This window comes from Montipora capricornis, unplaced genomic scaffold, assembly GCF_036669925.1.
Source record: "Montipora capricornis isolate CH-2021 unplaced genomic scaffold, ASM3666992v2 scaffold_481, whole genome shotgun sequence".
NCBI lineage: Eukaryota > Metazoa > Cnidaria > Anthozoa > Scleractinia > Acroporidae > Montipora > Montipora capricornis.
Window position 1 is genome coordinate 85,001 of NW_027180218.1, and position 17,500 is coordinate 102,500.

The following is a 17,500-nucleotide window of genomic DNA, read 5'->3' on the forward strand; positions in this document are numbered from 1 at the left end:
TCCGCATGCTTTTGAAATGTCCAAGTTACTCAAGCATTCCCTGACTTCATTAACCGGCACTTCTATATGAGAAATTTCCATATCGGTTAGTGAATTATGCGATGGCGTGATGTTTACATCAGGGGTAGCCGGGAGAAATACGGAGCAAAAATAGTTGTTAAGAAGCTCCGCTTTCTGTTCTGGTTTTTCAGCAGCTACACCATTATAAGAGATTACTGAGTTCGCACCTGATCGCCTGCCGAGAAAAGCTTTGTGATAGCTCCAAAAGATCTTAGGATTGTCCTTGAATGACATTTCAATTTTAGCCAGATATTGGTGGTGTTTGCATCGTATAACGTACTTGAGGTTTTGACTGAGAGCGCGTAGTTTTTGTTTCCGTGCGTCAGTCTTGTGCTGTCGATATTTCCTCAAAGCAGCGTACTTTTTTCGAATTAGGTGCCGCACTTCGCCATCAATCCAGGGCGGAGAGTTTGTGTCACGAACTGTTTTTGTTGGGACATGATCTTTTACAGCTGAGAGAAACAAATCCTTCCAATTAGACCAGTACTCGTCAAAATATTATTAATACAATAATAACAATTCATGAATCATCTTTGAAAAATGCGTGGTTACCCCCAATTTTCTTTTTGGATTTCAATAACACTTGTTAAGTTCTACATTTCCTGCATAATCACACACTGGGGCAAAAATATCTTTAATTAGTAGGCACCGTCCTTAAATGGGTTACATGTACAAGTAGTTTTGCTTGGATGTCATCATCATCATCATCTTGTCCTTTTCCCTCTGAGGGAGATGGGGCTTTGTGTTCTCTCTCTCCAAGCTTCTCGGTCTTTTGCACAACTACTGGCTTCTGCCCAACCTTTGAACCCAAGTTCACCTCGTTCTCTCTCTACCATTCTTCGCCATGTCTCCTTCGGCCTACCTCTCCTACGTCTTCCTTCTGGGGTCCATGTTAAGGCTATCCTCATGTTCTCGTTTACACTTTTCTTCAGCACATGCCCAATCAGTTTCCAGCGTCTATGTTTTATCTCCTGAGTGATCTCTTCCATATTCGTCTTAAATCTTATCTCTTCATTTGTCACTTTCATAGGCCAGTAAATCTTCAGAATTCGTCGTAGGCACTTGTGGAGGAAAACATTAAGCTTGGTCTCGTCGCTTTTAATCATTCGCCAAGTTTCGCAACCATAGAGAAGGACAGCCAGTACACTAGATCTAAAAATCCTCAACTTGGTTTTATGCTGAGTTGACTGTTCCTCCAGATGTTCTATAAGTTGCAGAAGACTGCTTGTGCTTTTCCCAGCCTGGCACTTATATCCTCACCTGCACCACCGGTTGATGTGACTGTAGCACCAAGATATACGAACTTCTGTACCTCTTCCATATCTCTCCCTCCTTAGTTGGATCTTTATTCCAGGATTAACATTCCACTTCATTACTGGTCACTGTTTTACCTAAGTTAATCCTCAGCCCAGTCTTCTTCCCATTTATGTTAAGATTTTCAACCTTTGTTTGCATGCATCCACTATCCTACTTGCAACAAGATGTAGAGGATTTTAACCCAATCGACTGCCGAACCATCCCCCATTGACAAGTAAAAGCATCTGGCATTAGACAGAGTCAAATCTACTGGTAAGTCTCACTGCTGGGTACCTCACTCTACGGACACCCGCTTAATACGGACACCTGTTTATAAAAGACAGTTTCGTTTGTCCCGACGAAAAACTCATATAATTTCGCTAAAATTAGCCTGCTTAATACAGACACCGATTAAAATGGACAACGGCCAATATTCCATATCCTGAGTCACAAAGAATCATATATCATCAAGCCCACTTTACGAACAATGGTAAACTGCACACTGTCTATATACAGTGTCATAATTATGTGCTAATTGTACCCTGTTTAAATAACGACAGATTTCTACTGCAATTTTATTACTAAAGTTCAGTAGCAAAAAAGTGTGACAAGTTTCATTTCAGTCCATCTTGACTTCTGTCACTTGTGACTCCTTCCTTATTGCACAAGTTTCTCTTTCTTGGCTTTTGCTGCATTCATTTCTCCTCACCTTCTTCCTCTTTGACATAGTTTGCTGGCTGCGAGTACAGCCAGCATTATCCTCCGCTCGTATTGCTGGGTTGCTGATAACGTGTTAGAATCAACTACAGTGTATCAAGAGATGCTTTATAAATGCTAGTTTTCTTTCAGAAGACAAATCTTTAATCCTGATCCATTCCAGGAACTCGTAGATAGTGAACTGGTGCATCCACCTCCCATAATTCACAAGACGACAACAGTGATGTGGATATTACTGACAGAGGTTAATGCCGTGTCAAAGGAGCCGAAAGTCAAATCACTGAAAGAAAAGACAATGCTGGAGAACATGACTGAATATGTTACCAGTGAAAACCTAACAGAAAGGGCAAATGACCTTTCAGAGGCTCTTTCTAATACCTAATTATTCAGTCCACCTGGGTTAGTCAAAAACTAAAGGTGTCAGTACAAAGTAAAGTCACAGACTCTTTCAAATGATTTCATTGTCGTGTTTTAAGAACACTACACTTAAAAGTAATTTTAGTCTGAGACTTAATGATCAAGAGTTTTCTTTAAGATGAACTTGTTACAGTTACGCTCAGAGAAGAAATTAAACAACATTTTCTGGTAAAAACGTCTGCTTTAGTCTTCATGATAAAAACGAGTGTCAGTTGCATTTGTCTCTGAGAGCCTGCTTAATACAGACAACCGGATAATACAGACACTATGGCATGTCCCATTGGTGTCTGTATTAAGAGAGTTCCACTGCAATATCTTTCATTAACATGTTGTGAATATTGGACATACTTACAACTTTTAGCAAAAGCTTGTTCTCCCTCAAAGCTCCAACACACCCACAAAATGTAATCACAAACACCAAACAGCCCAAAATAATAAGGAGAACAGAGGGGTCAAAGGCCAGGCTGTCGAGATCACTGTACTCCTGCTTCTCGTCATGAGCCCAAGATCCAACGCCAATGAAAATTATACTTATAATCTGGACAAAAGTTCAAATTAGCAATGTTACATAAATAATGTGTGATGTAACAGCAGTTGAATTAACAATGTAAGTACCAATGTCCAACGACTTTCGCCTATAAAATAACTGGCTCAATGCAAACTCACAGCTCTTTTTCTCATTTTGCAACCGCATCCTTGATGTAAAATTCTCAACCAACCAATATAATTAATTCTGTTGAGTAATAGATGATCATGACCCTCACTCAATATGAGGATCGTGAGTATTGAAAGCAGAAGGATGACTCATTTTATGCATGCATGCATGCATGCCAGGCCATTTCAACTCTGTGTTATTATAAACTAAGGGCACTTTCCATTTGACAGAACTGACCGGCCAGACAGGTGTCACAGCGTTTTGTGTTCCCTCGTGTTATCTGTTTCCCCGAACATTGAGCACTAGTGCTGTGTTTCACCCTTCCCTACCCATAGAACATTTCAGTATTAGTGTTTTTTACAGGTCACAGGTCATCGTTTTATTAATACAAAAAGTATCCAAAACATGCATAAAAAGCTAACTTACTGTAGGCCTCATTAGGCCTAAACAAAAGTTTAGAGGCCTAAGATTAGCTTTTACGAATATTTAGGATACTTTATGTATTCATATTCTGCTATCATATTTATCGTTATGGCGTGATTACTTTCCTTTATTTTCATATTTCTTTTTGTTTTGATGTATTCTAAACATGGATAGTAATCCATGTTCTAAAGTAGGCCACTTTGAAGGGAAACGTAGCACTCAAATGTTCTATGGGGAAGAAGGGGAGAACACACAGCACTAACTAGTGCTCAGTGTTCGGGGGAACATTTAACACGGGGGAACATATAATTATAAAACGGGGGAACACAAAACGCCGTGACACCGGGCATTTGGAAGGACTAACTCCACAACGCATTCAAATTAACACACTTCGAGGAAGGTATATACTCCTCCAGAAGAATGCGAGGGATTATCACACAAGTGTTCCTTCAAATTGTTGCATTTTCTTTGCAAACTAATTGGATTGGCCGGCCAGTTCTGACAAAAGGAATGCTAAGTTAGTAAACTTTTAGCCCAGTTTTCACAATTCTCCCTGCATTTTATGCATGTTTGAAAGTTGCTTACCCACAAGAAGGTATTTGTAGCAAATAGGAAATACTTCACCACACAATGAAAGCTGAAATCCTTGATCAAATACATGTCGATCATCTACCAAATTCCTTCGTTTTTCGTATGGAAAGTCAGCTTTTGTTCGTTCTAATTGTGCAAAGCAGTATGGGTCAAGTGACAACAAAGATGGCGGCTGCTCCCGTACACTTTAACGTGGTATTTGGAATCAACGAGACTCCTCTAACTCACGCGTTAGAGACAAGGCGCTTCGATGAGGCATTAGATTATATAAACAGCCATTATGGAATGTGCTTAGACGAAGGATTTTATCAAAGGATTCCCCTCTATATCGTTCTCTCTGGAGAGACTTCTCTGGTAGATGGGGAGGCCATTCCGATCCATTTGAAGATCGCGCGGCGGTTGATCGAAAGAGGTAAAAATTTTATTGACTTATTTGTTTCTTTTATGCGACTTTCCTCGAGATAAGTCATTGAATTCTAAGGGGAGATTGGATAATTTAGGTTTACGTCACATTTATCTGCATTTCCCAGCTAAAAGTGGTGGTTTCCAGTGTCCCGTAAGCTTATTTTAAAAATTATAATTTCGTACGTGAAATGTGCTTTAAAAAACCGCACGTTGGAAACTTCCTCTGTCGCGTTAAAACGTTGAACGTACGTAAATACCTGCCATCCTGAATTTGGCGCCAAAAGGCAAGCTGAGGGAAATCGCAGGTAGTAACTGTTTAATTTGACGCCCTCTAAAGAAATGGTAGCCTCTGAAGACAAGCGTTTTCTTCTCCTCTTTTACCAACGACAGTTGCGAAAGTTAAGACGAAAGTACCTCAAGAGATATTGGGTAGGAGATTTTTTTTCCAAAACCGTTTTAAATTTCAATCGGTGAATACCAAAATTGAGGGAGTTGTTAGACAGCTTTCCCGTTGCTATGGTGCCCACTTAAATCATAATCATCAGTGCATCTCGTTAAGCTGCAAATAGTGTTGCCGTTATGTAAAACAATGTTGCAGAGTCAATCCTTGTCATAGGACATTCCCTGGAAATTGTTGAAACTGGTTTGAACTACCTTAATAATTAACATAGATTACCACAGTGTAGTGTTTTGGTCCATGCATGTTAACGGTTGTGAAAAATAAAAACGTACGTAAAAAAAGGAATTTACAACTACAATATATTATTACATTATTGCTTGTGTTGACATCATGTTGCCCAATTTCCACTGCAGGAAATTACTCGTGATCATTTTGATGCATTTCTTGTCCTAGGGTTAGTCTTTAAACCCTTATACAGTTAAAACTTATTTTTTTTCCAAATTGTGACAGTGGCTATAAATCCACTCCAGAATTTTTTTTTACACATCAATTCTGCTTGCCAAATTGCTACGTGTAAATACCCTGCCACTAATTTGTATTACCATAACCTCTACTGTATTTTGACTTCTTCAAAGGAGCTCTCGAAGGTACTCAGCATAACACAATTGGCACTATGGGCCCCAATAAATGGCCCAACATTGTTCAGTGTAATTAAGTATTTCTGTAGCAACTAATTTACAATATTAATTAATATATATTTTCTATTTGAAGGTGCAGATCCAAATATGAGAATGCCTGAGGTCTGTATTGATTGATCATCATCCTTGAACAAAATGAGTGACAGTGTTAAGTTGATTTTTTAGACAAACTTTGTCCTTTTGCTAAATCTCATCCAATTGTTGTGCAATAGATGGGTTGTCAATTGAATGCTTGCTGCAGAAAGGGGTGAAGTGATGGTACAAGAATAAAAAAGAAAGAAAGAATTTTGACGTCACCCCCAAAAAACAACTGTAACAAACAAAACCTTCTTCGACCCTTTGTGCTGTGAGATTTTCTTTTTTTCTTCTTTACCATTATATTCCTCATAAAGAAGTGTTCTTGTGCTGTTTCAGACGTGTGGAGCAGAGTATGTTGGACCAGGAACTTCACCCCTTCAATGTGTGGTTAACCTTTACGACCTTGTGACAAACAAGGACAGTGCTATATCAGGAAAGGCAGTGGAGTCTCATAAAGTGCTGTCACTTAATGGAAAGGCCATAAAATACATTGGAGATTTGACAGAAGAATTAATAAATGTAGTTTGGTTGTTGTTGGGACATGGTGCCCAGGTGAATGTTCGAGACATAGAAATGAAGACACCACTGCACACAACCTTGTTGAGGTCAAAGGATTTGCGTATGGCACAGACCTTATGTGATAATGGTGCTGATCTCATGGCCAGTGACTGTCAAGGCAATACGCCATTGATGTCTGTTTGCTGTCCACTGCCTTGGAGGGATGGCATTGAACAAGGACCTTGTCTTTTCTATGACATCAGCGAGGCTGTGCATTTCTTGCTGTCTTTTGAAAATGTTAAGGTAGTTCTTCAAATGTAGTTTGTTGTTATTAAATTTTTTACAGTACCTGCATGGTCATTAGCAAAGCAAATCAAGAGTTTGGGATTTGTCTCATTGAGTTTGAAGAATGTTCCATTGCATGGATAATTTTGAATGAGAGAGCAGGACTTCCGGTGCTTAGGGAATGAAATAAGAGATACCACCACAATGGGTCCCTATGACTTGTCCCCTACTCTCATTAAACAGTATGTGAATTCTTTGAAATCCCACAGGAAGTGTTGTTTGAGACGTGGCAAATAGGCCAATGGTTCATCTTCCTTTAACCTGAAAGAGAAAGACCGTACCTCTTACTGAATTAAACTTTTATTTTGTTTTCATCCAAGATTGACCATTGTGGAATACACAGCAGAACTGCACTGTTCTATGCTATGCAGTCAGCAAACTTAAAAGTCGCAAAGATTCTTCTTGATCGTGGAGCTGATCCCAGTTTACGTGGTTTAGGTCCTGATGGAAGGTAAATGTCAGGGACTGCCATCTCAAGGGACTGTTTTTTTTATTTTCAAATTGATTATTTTGTCAAATCATGGCAACATTCCAAGCAATAAACTGTGCACAGTGATCACAACAGTAATCATAATAATTCGATTTTATCAAACTATTTGATAAAGGAAAATTAACAATCTTGTGCATCTTCATCCTCAGTAAGTTTTTGTATTGACTTCCTTCCAGGCATAATTATTAAGATTTGATGAATGAAGGGTTTTTAAAGGAACTGTGGTGCTGTATCGGTGGGTGCATGGTCAAACAAAATATTATTTGTCAGCTAGGCAATCCCCACGGAACCAATGAAAGCTTTCAATTTATTTTTTTTTATTGTTTTATTCATGCCACAATGGTATTCAACAGTGGCAAAGCTTCTCCATCTCCTACATTAAAACCACTAACCATCCACAGTTCCTCAATTTACCCTAAACTGTTAGCTTATGGTGGTTGGCACAATGCAAAAAATGGTGTTTTTGGAAGGCAAACACAGTACAGTAGAAAGATCGTGCAAACAAGCAATCATCCTTATTATCATTGTTTTTTTCATTAACAGCCACTTGTTGTAAACACCACTTGTAAAAGCAAAATAATTCATTATCAGTAGCAAGAGAGTGAATCTTTTTTCGTTCTTTCCTTATCACACAATACAAAACAGGGACAAGTTGTAAGCGTGAAGAATTTATTTTCTGGGTGAACTGGGAATAAAGACGACAAGAGGCTATTTGTAGCCTTCAATTAGTTGTTCAGTGGTAGTTTAACTAAGTGGATTTATGTTTTTCGTGAGTATGATACACTGTATTTTATTTTTGAAATACTTACAGATATGTATCACCCTTGCTGGCGGCATTTATTCCTTGGTCTTCCATTGGTCGAAACAGTGTGGTTGGGATTTGTCAAGAAGTGGCACTGCTAGTAGATAAAGGCTATTTTTCCACAAAGGAAATTTTAGCAGAGCTTCTGGAATATGCATCTTGGGGCAATGCGGGGGATAAAGTGCCCCTACTCAACCTGAACCACTTTGGAACTGACTTAGTTTTGATGATGTTTGGTCAAACCACTTGTAAATTGACACAACTTGCTTCAAGAGCGTTTATAGACAGTAAGTTTGCAGGGAATACGTTCGGACAGTCATCTTTAAGGGAGGTTATGCATTTACTGAAAGCTTATGACCTTCCAACTGAGCTTATCGTCGATTTCCAGATTGTTTAGTTGAGGCATAAAGTCCTGAATGCATTGAGAGAAACTGACTGGGACGAGTGGGATGTGGAAGAGTTTATGTTGGACGAAAGCAGTGAATATGATGAGTCAGATGACGAGTACTGGTAGCTTTATTTAACCACCATCGAAAACGTCCCCTCCCCCCCCCCCCCCCCCCCCAACACCCCCTACAGCAATAACAGAAATCACAATAACTTCCGTTTCGGGAACCGGATCCGCTTTCAAAAACCTCCGGTTCCCTGAAAATGGGTAAAAAGATCTGCGTCCACATGTGTTTTCACATCATTTTCGGCTGTCCACACTTGAGACTGAAAACGGAGATGCAGAGATGCGTTTTTGTTACCAGGCTTTGTCGACGTCTTGGCGTGCGAGAAACTGTGAGCCATGCATAAGATTATGGCATCACGCGTATTCGAAAACCTCTGTTTTCGCCGTCCACACTAGAACAATAGACCTCCGTTTTCAAAAGTCTCCACGTTTTGCGTTTTCGAAAATCTTCGTTTTCGTGGACCTCCTCGTGGACGGTTATATATAAACGGAGGTTTTCAAAAACGCATTAGTGTGGACAGGGGCTTAAAGATTCCGTTGGTGTTTATTTTTTCTTGTTTCGCTCGGTGATTGGTCAACGTCATTTTCTTAACCGGCCAATCACAATCGAGCCCAAACCCATTTGTTACACGTATTTTATTTTCGCGCGTTTTTACAATCGAGATCAACTGGCTCGGGTCGGTACTTCAGTGCACATGAACATGCTAATAAATGTACCTTTATTCACTTTGGAAACTTTATTAAACTGGTATTTCCTAATCCATGTGCTATGGATGTACATACAGTTATGCTAAGTCAAGTAGACTTAGGGTGCGTTCGATTGACCGTATTCCGGAATAGGAATACATGGAATAGAAGTTAAAAATCCTTCGTTTTCAAGGAAATTCACATTAAAATTGTCAAACACCTGCTAAATGCTATTTTAAACACATTCTTATCCTTGTAGCTTCAAAATGCCAGAAATGCCGTTTTAAATCCTCTTTCCATGAATTCTTATTCCAGAATAGGGTCAATCGAGCACACCCTTAGGGCGCGTTCGATTCATTGCCCCCTATTCCGGAATAACAATACGTGGAGTGATGATTAAAACGGTATGTTTGGCGCGTTTTGAAGCAGCAAGGATAAAAAAATTTAGCAGATAGTTGAAAAATTTTAATGTGAATCTCCGTAAAAACGAAGGATTTCTAACTTATATTCCATGTATTCCTATTGCAGAATACGGTCAATCGAACGCACCCTTAATTTCATACGTTGAGTTCACGTCGATAATAATTGCATTTCAAAATGCCATAAATCCGTGTGGCAGGGTCTATACTCCAATGCGCATGGATTAGCTAATATCTTTTTTTGTACTTTAGTTTAAGATCTACGACGCGACGGTAACGAAAACGTCATTTAGAATTGCAATTTCAGGCTTATTAATCTTTTTCGTCAGTATGTCGGTTTGTCAAACTTCTAAAAACCAGCGCAACTTTCCAGGAACTGAATTAGGAGGTGCAGTGTTGAAGCTACGACAGAAAATTCAAATTCGCTGCCTTGTGTTCACGTTCTCCGTAAAACTTGAGAATTGGTCATTTCACGTCGCAGATTTGCCGAAAACGTGAAAGGAATGTACAAAAATGAAAACTGCACGTGCAGAGTGTGCATAGCTATTGTTTTGCTCATTAAGGACGGTGCCTACTAATTGAAAGGTATTTTTGCCCCGGTTTATGATTATGCTGGAAATGTAGATCTTAACAAGTGTTATTGAAATCGAAAAAGAAAATTGGAGGTAACCACGCATTTTTCAGAGATAATTCATGAACAATATTTGAAAAAAGCTTTAAAATACAAAGCCATGTATGGCCTTCTTCCTCAAATTGAAACTTAGTTATCTCTGAAAAATGCATGGTTGCCTCCAATTTTCTTTTTGGATACCAAGAGTACTTACTAAGATCTACTTTCTCCGGATAGTTTTAAACCGCGCAAAAATATCCCTGTATTAGAAAGCATCGGCGATAGGAAATCCGAGTATCTCAGAGATGCGCAGAACATATGCGCAATAACAATAGTAAGCACCGTCTTTAAATATGCAAAATATGTGACGTTTTCGTTGCCGTCGCGTCGTAGATCTTAAAGTCCCTAATAAGGAGTATAAGAAACGACGACGGCCACGGCTACGGCTATGGCAACGACAACAACAAAAAGCAAGAATATTATTGGTTGAATAAACCAAAATGATCGTGCGGCAAGCATTTTTAAACATTTCTCTCCCGTACTCGTCAAAACTACGGTTTTGACGACAACGTGGACAAACTACAGCGCATGTTTCACTCTCACTCTTTTCTTAAGATCTGTCCGTACCAATCCAGTTTTAGGGCACTTCGCCCATATTGTCTTGAGTAATGTAAACAAGATGGAATAATCATGAAATACTTAGAATAGCTCGCTCAATGACTTGTATTTTGAAGTGACGTTTTCGTCGCCGTAGCCCTCGTGGTTTCTTAAACTCCCTATTTCCCTCCCATGCGGACAGAAAGCCTCTGCTGTGGCTCCAATACTAGGTCTGCGGCCCGATTCACACGGTACCGGACGAATTTTCTACCAGTTGAAAATTCGTGCATTTAGGGGTTCCGTTCACACGGAACCACGCTAAACGTACGAAAATTTAGACACCTGACCGTTCAAAAATTTGAAGGCATAAATCAGGGACGAATTTTTAGCCGGTACGGTCGAAAATCTAACCGGCACGCTGTGAACACCTTGGCCGTCTAAATTTTTGCACGACAAAGGTGTGGTTACATGGATGCGTGGTAACTCAGCTACTATCGTTAGTTTCTCTTTCTTGACGCCATTTTGGATTTCGTAAAGTAAATCTCTGCTCACGAAGAGATGGTAAAACCACTGACAAAGGTTTATCTTTAATCCGGTTGGTCAGTTCTGTGTGAAGAGAGCGAAAATATGGTACGGTTCCGAGCGAACAAAATGGCCGGTCAAATTTTTCAACAGGTATAAAATTCGTCCGGTATCGTGTGCATCAGGCCTACGTTAGAGCGTTTGCAAAGATCAAGCGATTTTTAGGCGAATTCTTAAAATACGATCTGGCTTGCGCGAGTGACCATTCTTAATCCCATGGGTACTAATTTTTCATGCTAGACTTGTGATTAGCTGGAAAGGTGTGGTTTTGTGGGAAAATCAATGTAAAAATAACTTGGTCCACAAAGACAATGTACTTGTACGCTCTTAGTCATTCGCTCCTGTTCTGGGTAGAAGTTGAAACAAAAAATCTCTACGGGCAAAACCGTTGTTTATATTTCAGATTAACAGTTGAAAAATGTTTTACGAAGTCATTTCCTTTCTTATGTCGTTTCTTTTTTTTGAAAGCTCAAAAACATAGGTCGGTCAGAGGGACAAAAATGCGGCCTCATCAAAGACGCATAGATTGGAAACTTCCTGAATTTTTGGTATTTTGTCTTCTATGCGCCATGAAAGTACACGTATGTATGCAACGTAAAATTAGCCAACTTCAGATTGGAGTGCAAGTACTAGTTTTCTGTACTGAGCACGCGCAGTAGGGTTAAAGAACCAAAATTTTCGAAATGCGCGTGCTCAGAACTGAGAACTCGTACTGGTAGTCGTCCTCATACTCCAATCTAAAGGTCGCTATTGACTTAAGGAGGCTCAAACCAGTTTAACACTTTTAACGGACTGCACTATTTGAAAGGATTGAAGTCACCCTTAACAAGATGCACTTATTGATGTGATGTTTGAGGTTACCATAGCAACAAAAACCCAACTAAAAACTCCCTATAAATTCTCTTTAAATGCTTACATCTCAGAAACGAACTCTGTGACCCCATTTTTTATTGCTGAAAAGTGATTAGCAGGCTAAGATAAAAATCATGAAAAGTTTTGAAGGTGGCTATGAATCTGCTAGAGAGAATTTTGTTCTAACTTTTACAGAGAGTTTTATCTTATAGGTTGATGCTTTCAGGGATAGACGGCATTGGAAATCTCGTGACAATTACACGATGTACGTAGATTAGAAGGTCACCAACGTAATATTTCCATGCACCGTATTCAAGTATTCGTATATAGCGATGATCAACAGTGTTTAATTCAAAGAACCCATTCCGAACAGCGCTGAACTACAAGTATTTAAGTCGAACACCCATTTTAAACCGGTTAGCTTTCAATTTTGGTGATGGGTATCTATTTAAATATTATGAAAGCTGGCGATTACTCAGCGGTTTGTTTCGATGGTCTAGTAATTATCAATGATGCAAAGGTCGCTTATGGTCCATGTTCATCCTTATCGACCTTCATGTCCCTTAAAAATCTTGGAACTTAATAGCGTGCTTTTTCAAATTAATTGACAAGAAAGCTTTTAAGTATAGAGTTATCTTCATGTAACCGAAATGAAAAAGGAAATGATGGTCCTTTTCGTCTATCCCAAATAACGCTCACCCAAAATATAGGGCATTTTCAGATGGCTCTTTTGTTGCCATGGAAACCTATTAAATTAAGTCACATTAATGAGTGCATCTTGTTAAGTAAATGATTGGTGTTTCATTTGGTACCATAATACCTTACCTCAATGTGAAACCTTGTTGTAAAATTAATCCTCCAACTAAGACCTTTCCCCACACATTGTTGAAATCGGTTTGAGCCATCTTAATTTCATACGTTAAGTCGATGACAGTTCACCCCTTAATCTAAGCTTAGCGATAGTTCGTTTATATTGATACTTTTAATTTTTAATGTTTTGTAGTGTTAGAGTTAGATTAGGAATTTCACCCTCTGCAATTACTCTTCGTACAGAACCTGAACCTGGCCTGGTAAATTACTTGAATCCGTCCATTGCCAGGCAAAATAGTTTGATCCGGGCATCGTATAGTTTGGCAATGTTCGATAAAATACATTCTTGTAATCTTCTCCCTTTTTCTGCCATTCCAACCAAATTTTGTCCAGGAATGAGTGATGAAACATCACTTCTGGTGCGTTGGAGGAAGAAGATGAACTCCACATTGTACCTCCGATGAAGTCGTGAACATCGCTGTGGTAATTTTCGCGAACTGTATTCTCGAATAGCAGAAAATCGTTTAACGGCAGCGCTAAAGTTCTTTTCACGTGCTGAGCGTTTCCGGTAAAGGAAATGCGCGAAAATTTTCTTTGCAGACATCCCCCTCCTGAAACGTCTAGGAGATGCCATTTGTCTTTGCTGAACGGCCCATCTTCAACACAGTGATCGTAATGATTTCCGTCTCCCCCGAGTCCATGCTCTCCCGAATTCCAGATGTCTGTATACCCAGCACTTCTCCACCAGTAGTTAGCAACCCGGCTCCAGTTCCAATAAGGCACGGTCACGCGACAGTCGATCCTGCGCAGAAGGTTCTCAAACTTAACCAAAAACCATCGATGCCACGGCAGGAAGATGAATGGTGTATGGTGAAGCAGTTGGTCTGGAGCATTGATATGCAGGGCGACGAGCCTTTCGTAATCCAGCTTGAAATAAGGATTCACCGATGCAGTTTTGTAAGCGTAGATATACCGCTTCCTCTCCATGATATCCATTTTTGTGAACTCCTTGCGCACGCGGAAACATTTGATTGGTTTTCCGTTTTGACATTCACAGCGCTCCTCGCATCTGTTCAGCACATAGCTCCCCTCTTCGCACCAGATGACTTCAGCTGCTGCTCCATGTTGATTTAGAGCGACTTTGTTTTCCCGCTTGCCCTCCGGGAGCCAATAAAGCCAAGCAACATAGATGTATAAAAAAAGCAACCTGAAGGCGAACTTCATCCCGGAAAACTGTGAAAAAGGGAAACGAATATAGTTTGGCGTTGTTTTGAACTAAATTTACGGTGTCCCCGACATACGACCGTTTATATCTTAACCGGTAAGACAGAGTTGAAACATACCTATGACAAATCAGTTATCAGCATATAATTAACAATTATTCACCGAAGTGGAGGTGAATAGTACTTGGATAAGCACCTCCGGGCTAGCCAATCAGCACGCGCCAAAAGCACTATTCACTTGTGTGGTATATATTAATGAGGTTTATTTCTTATCGGTGAGATGTAACATCACTGGTAAGTTGTCGGCTGTAACTGAAAATTGCAAATAATCTCCGTTGAACCCCCAAAAACGAAAATACACACCTTTCCTAATTGGAAAACATTCACAGAAGGAAAAATTCAGTGCCTCAAGGCGAAATTTCGCTGATGTACACCTAATTAATTTTGAGCACTTAGGAGAAGACAGTTAGTGTCGTGCATCCGATAGATTTTTTAATGGCCCTTGGGGGGTTATTGAGACTAGTAATAGAAATTTGTTTTCTTTCAAGCGTTTGACTTTGTTTCTAGGAAATTGCATGCTATTGTGATTCGGTTAACAAACTGAAAACTCTGAAGGGAAAACATCGGGTTCAGAAGACCTTTTTCGTGGAGAGCATTTGAAAGACGTCATCGTAGTCAATGAAGCAAATTTGGCAAAAACAGGTTTGAATAGGCACCGTTGTACAGGCCTCTATACATTTTTTTCATGATCTGAGATGACCGACATGCTCGACTTAAAACTGAGTCGTAACCTTTTTATTGACCAGTAGATAGACGAGGAATGAGCTCGCGTTGGCAAAACGTGAGAATAAGCATGAGTGAGAACGGTAAAATCGGATTCAACCAGACAGAGGATTTTACCTACGTCAATGAAAGGTATCACTTACAGATGTCTCCAACGGAAGAAGTTCATTTGAACATGAATCGATCGGGTTTTAGCTATGAATCAAGTCGTTCGTGCAGCAGTTTAGGTCTTTCGTTCCATTTATTAGGAGAAAGATGAAATTGTTACGTTTGCGTGCTAAAGAAAACGTTACTTTTGAGCGTAAACGACTGTCGCGTTTCCAGGTTTTAACTCGACGATGGTGAAACTTTTCAGTACCCGTCCTTAACCGATTAACAGAAAGTTATAAATTCTTGGCACAAATTTAAAACCTATTATGTCTTGAATCATTTTAATTTTCTTGTTAGTCCCATCTGGGAGGAAAACAAGAATTACTCTATCGACTCGAACTTGATTCTCACAAGTATGGCAAATGGTGTCACAGTAAAATGGCACAACATACCTTTGAAAAATGGCGTCCTTTATAGAAAACGATACTTTCTGTCCTTTGGTAATGATGGCAAACGGAAAAATGTTTCAGGGACAGATGGTCGTGACAGTAAAATGATCCAGCAACCATGAATTAATTTAACACAAGGGAGCCAATTAACTGTTCTTTTTTTGTTAAATATATTGCTGGGATACATGCGAAATGCAAAATAAGATCAAGTGAAATCGGGAATGCCAACTGCATATTGCTGCAAATTGACGGAAATAAAGTAATAAAGAAAAAACTTCAAGAAAAATTGGTAAAAAAAGGTCAAGTAACTTTATTTAACGTCGGTAGTTCCTTCACTGCTACGAGGCTGGTATCAATGGAAGCCAACGGCGCGCCCTTTACCCGCCCCCTCCCGCCCCCTCTGTCAGTGCTCCGTTTTAAGGGTATTTAAAGCTATTCTTGGTTTTCACATGACGTCACGACCGCCATGTTGGTGCCCCGACCAAATCCTCCGGGAATTTAACTCTATTATTATGCAAACGCTTCCTTTTGTTTTCGTTGAAAAACATGGCTGTTGATCACGTGAGTGAAAACCAACAATAGCTACAAGGATTAGAGGAAAGTCGAAACAGACGTTTTGAGTCACCAAGGATCGAACTTGGGACCTCTCGCTCCGAAAGCCGCTTGGCTAGAGCCACGACTGCTCCAAACATACAAAACATACAAGTCCGAAATGAGAAAGATCAGTCACCATATAGAACAAGGAAATACATAAAACTAGGGGTAATCGAAGCTTAGGCGAGTGCGTTCGATGTTTGTAGGGGTACAGGTTTGGTACAGGTAGCAACTGAGGGGGGAGGGTGGATGGTTCGTGCGATAGGGAAATGTTATTACAGTGGAACCCCGATACAACGATCCTCGATATAACGATATCCCCGGTATAAAGATAAATATGCTATGTCCCGGCAAAAGTGGCAGTAAAATGTATGGGACAGAACCCCGATATAACGATCTTTAATATAACGATATTCCCGATAGTAACGCTAAGTTTTTAGCGTACCGAGCGTAAAATCGTCCCCGATATAACAATATTACAGCATCAGTACACAGATACAACTTCAAATGTTTAAGTTTTGCTTTGTTTCTCTTTTACGATTCATACCACAGACTTTGTTGTGTAACCTTGATAACGTCTAATGCTTGGCAAATTGTGAGTCATATGATACTCATTACAAGTTTAATTAAACTATATGTATTAAAAAAGTACATGTTAATTTTACCCCGATATAAAGATATTTTCGGTTATTTTACGGCAATATCGTTATATCGGGATCTTTAATATAACGATATTCCCGATAGTAACGCTAAGTTTTTAGCGTACCGAGCGTAAAAGCTTCCCCGATATAACGATATTACAGCATCAGTACACAGATACAACTTCAAATGTTTAAGCTTTGCTTTGTTTCTCTTTTACGATTCATACCACAGACTTTGTTGTGTAACCTTGATAACGTCTAATGCTTTGCAAATTGTGAGTCATTTGATACTCATTACAAGTTTAATTAAACAATATGTAGTAAAAAAGTACATGTTAATTTTACCCCGATATAAAGATATTTTCGGTTATTTTACGGCAATATCGTTATATCGGGAATCTCGTTTTAACGATACCTCGATATAACGATCTAAAATTCCACTGTACTGCATCTATGAACGTGACAACTTGTTAGACTTAATCATTAACTATTTATTTGGAATTCTACAAGTAGACAACTACTGAAAATTACTCTAAAATAAAACTGTTACTTGCAAGTCTTTTCAGCTTGTGGTATTAAAGACCTAAGAGTGCTTTTCTGTGCTGAACGCTGGGACACAATAAATAGGCCACTTGCACTGAGAGGTCACGTGACCATTGTTTCCTTTAAACAATGAGTTGGAATCTTGCTGATGCAAAAAAATGACAGAGCACATAAAAATTAGCTTATACCAGAAATTTGAGAGGAAACGCCTTTAAGGAAGATATTTTATGGCACTTTGATTTTTCAACAAAGCAGTATGATTTGTATTGGCCGCCATGTTGGAGGGCATAC

The 17,500-nt window shown here is 39.4% G+C and overlaps 4 protein-coding genes across 5 annotated transcripts in view; 2 read left to right on the forward strand and 2 right to left on the reverse strand.

The window, feature by feature from the left end:
* The window catches only part of LOC138036382 (tetraspanin-33-like), an 18,733-nt gene extending 14,428 nt beyond the window's left edge, over positions 1-4,305 (reverse strand). For both annotated transcript variants that reach the window (XM_068882691.1, XM_068882692.1), the window contains exons 1-2: positions 4,154-4,305; positions 2,843-3,028 (exon numbers count right to left, since the gene is read on the reverse strand). In XM_068882691.1, the coding sequence (XP_068738792.1) occupies positions 2,843-3,028; positions 4,154-4,237 (270 nt within the window). In that variant the 5' untranslated portion in view covers positions 4,238-4,305. The remainder of the gene's footprint in view (positions 1-2,842; positions 3,029-4,153) is intronic.
* On the forward strand, positions 4,231-9,091 carry LOC138036380 (ankyrin-3-like). Its single transcript, XM_068882688.1, has 5 exons — positions 4,231-4,571; positions 5,736-5,764; positions 6,077-6,541; positions 6,904-7,034; positions 7,885-9,091. The coding sequence occupies exons 1-5, from the start codon at positions 4,262-4,264 to the stop codon at positions 8,270-8,272; spliced, it is 1,323 nt and encodes a 440-aa protein (XP_068738789.1). The 5' UTR covers positions 4,231-4,261; the 3' UTR covers positions 8,273-9,091.
* A 225-nt stretch (positions 9,092-9,316) lies between these two features.
* On the reverse strand, positions 9,317-15,792 carry LOC138036385 (tyrosinase-like). Its single transcript, XM_068882694.1, has 2 exons — positions 15,435-15,792; positions 9,317-14,119 (listed from the first exon to the last, which is right to left on the reverse strand). The coding sequence occupies exons 1-2, from the start codon at positions 15,549-15,551 to the stop codon at positions 13,115-13,117; spliced, it is 1,122 nt and encodes a 373-aa protein (XP_068738795.1). The 5' UTR covers positions 15,552-15,792; the 3' UTR covers positions 9,317-13,114.
* Positions 14,690-17,500, forward strand: part of LOC138036384 (uncharacterized) — a 13,259-nt gene continuing 10,448 nt past the window's right edge. Inside the window, exon 1 of the mRNA XM_068882693.1 lies at positions 14,690-14,811. The gene's annotated coding sequence lies outside the window, so the exon portion shown is untranslated. The remainder of the gene's footprint in view (positions 14,812-17,500) is intronic.